The 8,413-nt window shown below is 43.1% G+C and overlaps 1 protein-coding gene across 1 annotated transcript in view; it reads left to right on the top strand.

The window, feature by feature from the left end:
* Positions 1 to 1,143: 1,143 nt before the first annotated feature.
* LOC106804728 (guanine nucleotide-binding protein subunit alpha-12-like) overlaps positions 1,144 to 8,413 on the top strand; it is a 15,866-nt gene continuing 8,596 nt past the window's right edge. The window contains exon 1 of the mRNA XM_014806040.1: positions 1,144 to 1,631. Within this exon, the coding sequence (XP_014661526.1) occupies positions 1,152 to 1,631 (480 nt within the window). The 5' untranslated portion in view covers positions 1,144 to 1,151. The remainder of the gene's footprint in view (positions 1,632 to 8,413) is intronic.

The following is an 8,413-nucleotide window of genomic DNA, read 5'->3' as shown; positions in this document are numbered from 1 at the left end:
TTTCTATTGATTTCCCATACATATAGACCGGTGTACCATAATTATGTACTTGGTCTAACGTGATACAACATAATATTGGGCCATAATAATAGCTTGCTGAGTGAGAGAAGGGTGGGAGACTGAGAAAAGGCGGTAGGGATGATAGCTGAGCGGCCGTATATAAAAGAAGCAGGAGGTTGAGCGAGGGACAACGTCAAGGGGGGCAAGGGGAAGGACGGGGGTGAAGTAGGTGTTTTGCACGCTACAGGCTATAGGGCGCGCTCCTATAAATACAGCAGGTCTACTGATAATGATTTATTACATAAATCTATGTTGAGAGACCACCCTGACCATAAATAAATAGTCATCACAAAATATAACTCCTCTGGTGAGATATTGCGCATGCGCTAACACACGAACGTAGCCAGATTGATCATGACTGGTATATGCAGCGCGTACCTTATAATATTCATCACTTAGTCAGCGCTTTCTCAGGGCCGTAGTGGCCTCCCAAAAAGTGCCACTGCAGAAATATGTAGACAATGCGGGGGGTCTGGGGGGAAATTTTGAAATGTAGAGCCTGGAAATGGCATTTCCTGCATTTTCAGGCTATGTTGAAAGCAACCAATTCTGATCATTTTAAAAGGTCAATTCGTAAATTTCAAAGAGGAATGTAGCTAAAGCTGATGTTTTGACTAAAGTATCTAAAATATATATTATGCATGAGTATGATAACTATTAAAACATTATTTACAAAATTGTATATATACTATCAGTACATGCATAATTATGAAAAATAAGCCTATTTTCAATGTGCATTTATACTTTCACTATGTACATCTGTATGTTTTAAAGTTTGAATTTGAATAGGCACATTGTCATATTAGATACACATTCCAGAATTTTTTTTAAAAATAGTGCCACGGCATGCAGTGCCGTGCTGCCGTGGCGGCCACTACGGCCCTGTTTCTCCACTACTTATCACTTGTCTTGGATTTCGTTTTTATATAAATATAGAAAGAATTTCTTTGCAAGAGAATCTAGCTTGGCCTAAAATAATAAAAACAGATAGCATAGACGGTATACTGTAAATATATGCTGTCTATTTCTATGCGTATAATGAAGTCGTTGTATGCACAGTGACACTGCGAGTGCAAAGGTGACGTGACGTCATGGGCGGGGTGGAAGCAAACATGGCTGACATGTTTAGCTGCTGTATGAGCGCCCAAGAGATGGAGGAACGAAACAGAAGCAAGCGGATTGATAAAATGCTTTCAAAAGAGAAGTCGTTACATCGTAGACAAGTCAAAGTATTACTGTTAGGATCTGGTGAGAGCGGAAAGAGTACGTTCTTAAAACAGATGCGAATTATACACGGACACGATTTTGATGAGGAACAGATAGCAGAGTTCCGAAGCATCATTTATACAAACGTGATCAAAGGCAGTATGGTACTGTGTGACGCACGGCAAAAACTTGGTATTGCGTGGGAACACCCCGATAACGAGAACAACTCGAGATTTTTGTTCAAGTATAATAGTGGCATGTCGTTAGATGCGACTGTTTTTGCTGACTTTGCGACTGTTGCGAAGCACCTATGGCAAGACAAGGGGATTCAGGAGGCGTTTGATAGGAGAAATGAATACCAGCTGGTGAGTTACACTCGGGCAGTCAATAAATGAATAAACACTAAAACAGCTAAAAAAAAAAGCGGGGCAGAATTTGTTACCTATGTTTTTTTTATAAATTCTTGCAGAAATTTACTCGCGTTATCACACAATGCGTACAATAAACAACGCATACTTGAAGTTGTACAAAACAAAACAAGTTAACTATTGCAAATCAGAGTACAGGGGCCAGATTCAAGAGAACAGTATGTAAATGTTGCGCGCAATCTTCCGATAAGGTAGACTATGCGGTAATCTCGAGATTGCGCTGCGCATTCTTACAGCTGAGCTTATCAATGCCAATGGTACGATACGCTCACGCAACTTTTCAATTTTTGCTCATAGAAGAAAGTGTTCTAGACTAACCTAAATATGTTACTTGCAAGTAACTGTTAACCTGACCTCAACTTTACAATTCCACCAAGAGTCAGAGATGATCAGAGAGGCCCAAACATGTACGCTTTACAAATCCTGTAAAACCGGGCCTGCGCAATCGTATCGAACTCTAGCACACCAAACCCACGCTGATAAACGGGGCCGATCGGTAGATTGCGCTATGCGATCTTAAGAATGCGCAACACAGTCTTAAGATTACGCATATCGGAAGGTTGCGCGTAACGTATTACACAATATCATGTTTGTATAAATAATTGGGGATTTAAAGTGTTATTCACAATGAATTTTTTTCTCCAGGAACAAATATTTCATGCATACAGTGATACACTATACACATTACTGTCATTATAGCCGTTTATAGCCTGTTATTAGCCGTCATACGTACGCACAGTAGCTAGGATGCATACGCACACTCGATCCTAGTTTGGTATCCCAGTATATAGTTCACATCAGGAGCTAATAATGACAAATTTGTCATTATTAGCTCCTGTTCACATGTATGCTAAACTAATCAGAGGTGCTAAACTAGAACTGGGCCCACTAGCTAATGGCCCTGTCACACCTTGACGATTTAGCCAGCGTATGCCGACGTATCAAAAGTTCTCTAAAACGCTGGCATACGCTGAACTATCGATGTTTTTTTCAATTTTGGGCGTATACATAGCGTATTCGTAACGAGTTGGACGTTTACATAACGTATTAGTAACTTATATAGAATGTTTCGATAACTTATAGATAACTTATACCAATGAATGCTTAGCGTGTTGCCGACATTCACAACTTATGCCCAACGATAGTCTAACTTATGCATAGTACGCGGCAGCGTATTGCCGACGATCAAGTGTCGTAGCCTATAAAAAGGCGGCCGCTCGACGATTCAAATCATAACCGCACTAGACATCGCAGTATCAACATCAGGCTTTCATATTTGAAAAGTACAGGAGGACTACTAACTTCCAATCGCTCCGTCAGACCATCTGTCCTCAGAAAATGTCTAAAATCTGCCCTGTGCCCATTGACCTTTGACCTGCTGACCTCCAATTTCGCACAGTGATGGCTTTTCCTACCATGATGCATATACACCGACTATCACGAGCCTTAGGTCAAGCCGTTTAGATTTGTGCCGCAATTCTGCATTTCCTCCCTATACCTTAAGTTAAAGAGGAATGTTCCCCCTTCTTTTACACCGCCTGACTCTTTTGACCTTGACCCCCAGCTTCGACATTCCCAACTCGTTTTCGGATTCCCCCCCCCCACGTCCGAATATCGTGCCATTACGTCTGAGTCGGTTAAGATTTGTGCCCAACTGCTTGATCGCACGCCCGGACGGACGCACGGCCAGACGAAACGCACGCGGCGGGACGCACGGGACACGCACGCTCATTGCGATTCTACAAGCTGCCCATCCGACTAGTTTAAATGAATGCTATAAAACTAGCAGTTGTTCACCGTTTTATACAACTGGTTACGTCCTACATACTGTTGCGAGATATATCAACACTACAGCGTGTATTTGTGCGCACGCGTGCGGTCATGCATGTGCATCTGTCTACCGCAGATACGTACACTCACGTACATCTGTTTACACCGCGGGGAGGCACACGCAGTGCGCGGCACCGTACACGCGCTACGTGACTAGAGTGAGGAGGTCGCATCACACGGGCATGTGACAAATCCATGGGAAACCCCTCCAGGTGTAAAGTGTATTTTCTTTATTGTGTGTAATAATATATGCTCCGTGTATTTTTACCCTGATTCGCGAAACTATTGTGACTGTGCAACGAGTCTTTGGCGCCGCCTGTAGCGTGCGCATACCTCTTAGAAGCTCGCGCGTTGACGCCGATCGCTCGATCGAGTTAGCCAACTCGCGCGTCAGTGTAAACCCGCTGCACAGTTCATAGAACGGCTTGATTAGAGCGTTTGGATTGGTCCATCGCCAATACAAAGTTATGGCAGTTGGGACCAGCTTTCATGCACGCCGACGTTTACCGCATACACACACGCCACCCACGCGCACACACAATCAAACAGAGCCTATCCAATATTGATAGACCCTTATACAAACACATACCACGGTACGCGCGCCAACACAGCACACCCACACACACGTACGGCTGTGGCACACACATAACACACAACACACACACACACATGACACACACAGTCACAGCACACACGCACACACACACATACACACACGTACGCGCGCACACACGCGTACGCGCGCACACACATACACACACGTACGCGCACACACCACATACCCCCCCCCCCCCGCCACATACACACACGCACGTGCCACACACACACACAACATTACACAAGGCATGAAACACGCACGCGCACACACACACTACAACACGCACGCCTTTTCATGCTTTATACCACCGCTAAGCTTATTAATGATTCACTATGGTGAGATTTACGTATCAAACTTTTGAACAATTAAATTATGGAATTATGTATTAGACAATTATGATAGTGGACGCCTTGCCGTCGATATCGAAATATTTATAGACTTAATTGAATTGATTGTGCACAAATATATCACAACATTTCCATTAACAGTTTAAGCTACCTAATTTTATTATTTCCATACTGTGTGTACCACAGCCACTATACAATTGATAAGGTTTATCAACCAACTTCCTGTTCTATCTCATAAAATCGTTTCAATATCTACCATATATACATTATATTTCTAAATTTGCAATTTCAACTAGATGATCTTGATGCTATTTACGTTAAAACTGGACAACATACGATATAGGACATATTGTTAGCAAGTGTCTGTAAAAGTGCCTTAGAACATTTGAATACGAAAGAAATGTATAGTGAAATACAGTTTCTATGTACTTCAATCTTCTTGGCTCTCCTTTTTGAAAGGACCCTAATCTTGTCCTTATGGGTCTGGATGGCCATTATGACTCGCCTCTCCCCTTTCCATGGACTTGCTCACAGCAGATCTACTTACAGTCAAGCTAGCCCTTCCTTGCGCTAGTAGGAGATTCCGTCGCTTCGCAGGCAACTGCATTGATTATTACAACTTGACTGTGACTACTTCATCTTGACTTGGGGCTGAAAGTAATAATGATTTATATAATAGGAGGCATATCAACAATACACATCACATGTAATAAGCACTCGAATGAATAGATGATTATCACTTCAACTTCATAAAATCCTTTCCCTCTATCCTCGCAGCTCAACTCCTCCCGTTTCCTTCTCCCCCTTGATTTCCCTTCTCGGTTGCTTTTTCTGTGTTCTTTCCCTCTTTCTCTATCTCTCCTCTCCCTAATCCCCCTTTCTCTCTCTTCTTTAAGGTTGCTGTAGCACTTCCATGTACGATGCTTGCCATTCCGAATGTCCACTAGTCAATTGGCCTGTAAGTGTGGCATACAGCTCGGTTTGGTGTCATTTATGGTAGCATCCGACTTTTCCCGTTGCTGCATCTGTGCAGTTGTTGCATTTGCCCAGTCTTTAAGCTGCTGTCTGCAACCTAGTGACGCTTGATTCTGTCACCGTGCTCTCTCCTCTGCACGCCTGTTACGACACAAAAGATACCTTTAGTGGATGCAATCCAGAATATTATTGGTCTTTGCTGCGATTAAATATTTTACTAGTATGATCGTCATTTTGTATGTTAATTGTTATCAAGAGTAATGTACTATTATTAGGGTATTATTAGCTCTTGATGTTATCCACAGGTGCGTGCCCGATGAGTCTATAGCCAGTCGGCTTTTTTGTCTCTTTAATGCACAACACATTTCATTGTCGATTTCGTTTAGGCCTGGATAACTGCAGTTCCTTGGTCTACAATACATCACATATATAACATACGCAGATCCGCACGCACGGCCGCACCACATAGCCTCTTGAAGAGGAGAACAGATTTACATATCAGATACACGTATAACATCAGTTATGACATACAACACAATTTATGGGAATGTGATAGTAGCGCTAGATCGTATGCAACAGAGTGCAGAACAGTGTGAACTGTGTTTAAGCAATAGTAGATTAACTAGTAATTATTGTCTCGCAGCGTTAAGTACTACGATGTTTATGATAAAAAACAACTCACGGCAAGCTGCTTGCTTGTAAGGTGTTTAGAGCGAGGCAGTCGCCGCCTCATACTCACTCCAGATGTTTCCCTCTTGGGTTTATTCGCCTAAGTTTCGCAGGCGTAAGGGTTGTCAATCCCTATTCCAGATACTCTATGCTGGGCTTTCTTGGCCTCACACCCATGTTCTGCTCACTAAACTGGAAAAAACTCAACAAAAGTAATATGGCTAGGAATAACTGAAAACCTATACAACAACTCGTTTTGACATTCGTACTCAGCTTTTGATATACGTGACATATTACAATACTGCCAAGAACGTATAACGTTATCATGATGACATCAGGTGAATCCCACTAGGGTTTCCGTAACGTTGCCTGTGTTCGCTGTGTGGTATACCGTTAACAACATAGTAAACATAAAAACCGCGGTAGTAAAGCCCATACATCTTATGCGCTTCGAATGTTGTTCGATATTTGTTGTGCTCGCTGGTCATTAATTATCCTGCTATACCCATTAGCAGTTCCTCCTGGCCTTCCTTGGATGTTGTTCTTGCTTCAGTAAGTTGTGGCTTGTGACCTCTCTCGGCATACTCGCAATTTCGGTAAGCATTTTTTTCTTCTTTTCTTCATGGAAATCGGCTGTCGTTGTGAATTTTCTCACATTATGTCATATGTATAACTGCGCCAGCCAACCATTAAATAGCCGCATTCACAATGTTGGACTCAGTCGCTCGCCTCAATATATTTGTGTTATCAATTTAATGAGTTTTCTAACAATAAAGAATGCTACATTCATCTGCGTATTCTATTTATTTTCCTGCCTATCCAGCACATAGTCCATTGAAATTTAAACTATCATCTCTATCCTCTCATCATTCTACTTCCAGATTATATAGTTCCTGCTTTACGCAACCAATAAACTACGTGCACTTACACTTACGTCGCATACATGACACGATCCACCCTTTAATTCGATAGATAATGCATAGCACGGCTACGCACACAGTGTCATACTGTATGCAAGACCTGTTCCCAGCGCTGCTCTAATATCTATGCGTTAAGGCTTACAGCGTTCCAATTTGGCTTAGGCTGTTATCGATGAATTCATATACTGATAGATATCAGGAAATAGATAATAGTGCGGTATTCCCTAGTGCTATCTACTATCCTGCATAGATGTAATACTACAGACTTAAATCCTAGCTGACAGCAGTTACTGTGTCACATAACAGTACTAAATTGATCTGCTCACCGAGCCGCTCACTCATTGCGCTTGTGTCTTCGATATTGTACTATGACTCGTTGTGGTTCTTTGGGACGCGTGCTGGCTAAATGTCGGCCTGCGGCTCCGTCGATATCCTGCTTGATGCCAGTAAGTTCCGTGAGCAGAAGCGCCAGCCAGTGTGGCATTCCACTTTGTCACGGTCTCTGTGCTGAAGTATGAGAAGAGATTGGCGGAGTGATTGACAGTTAGCTGAAGCTTGGGTTCTCATATTGATGAGTGTCGTGAACTCTAGCTGTTGCGGGAGGGAGGCGACATAGTACTTGAAGTTGGCGCCTGGTGTAGTTGAGGTGCAGCGTTGAGTGTTGAGTAACTTTGGGCAGTAGCGGGCTTGGGAGCTCGGTGGCGATCAGCATTAAGCAAACACTGTGATCTTGAAGAGGTTACATCATCAGCATGTGCTGGCGGCCGACATGGTCGTCTGGGGCCCGATTACCGTTGGCGTCAAGTTTCGAGCCTCACAGGACAAAGCTCTGACAGCGGGTGCGGGCAGAGAGCCACAAAAGCGACTCATTTCCTAGCGCGCAGTAGCGTGGATGGGGCGAGGCGTGCCTAGCAAGTAGGGGGGTTGGATACTGAAAATTTGGGCTTATTTAGTCGAGACAGTCTTTCATTCCTCGAGTGGTAGGCCTGATCGACATTATGCTGAGCTGAGAATGTTTGTAAGCTTATAAAGACGTTGTTATCGGTCAGCAATTCACATATACCATTTAAATCTCGTGAGATCTTGTCAGGTCAGAGTTCTGCATGCTAATCGGGTTGATGACCAATCCTTTAGTATCTGGTTAATCATCTCCGCCAATTACCATACCTAGTCCGCCAGCCACGCACCCTTCTCATACCACTCCAGCTATAGAAACACGACTTTGTACTATATGCTTTGGCTAAGAAGTACACAACTTGTTTACTTATGAAAACAAAATACTGTTACTCTAATTGTGTACTTATTTATCTATGTATTATGTTATGGTTTCGAGATCATGCGTCCACGCCGGCCCAATAGCTATCTTCACCATACTACCCG

The sequence above is a fragment of the Priapulus caudatus genome, unplaced genomic scaffold (genome assembly GCF_000485595.1).
Source record: "Priapulus caudatus unplaced genomic scaffold, Priapulus_caudatus-5.0.1 Scaffold84, whole genome shotgun sequence".
NCBI lineage: Eukaryota > Metazoa > Priapulida > Priapulimorpha > Priapulimorphida > Priapulidae > Priapulus > Priapulus caudatus.
The sequence above is the reverse complement of the archived record's forward strand: the minus strand, read 5'-3'. Positions and strand labels throughout refer to the sequence as shown.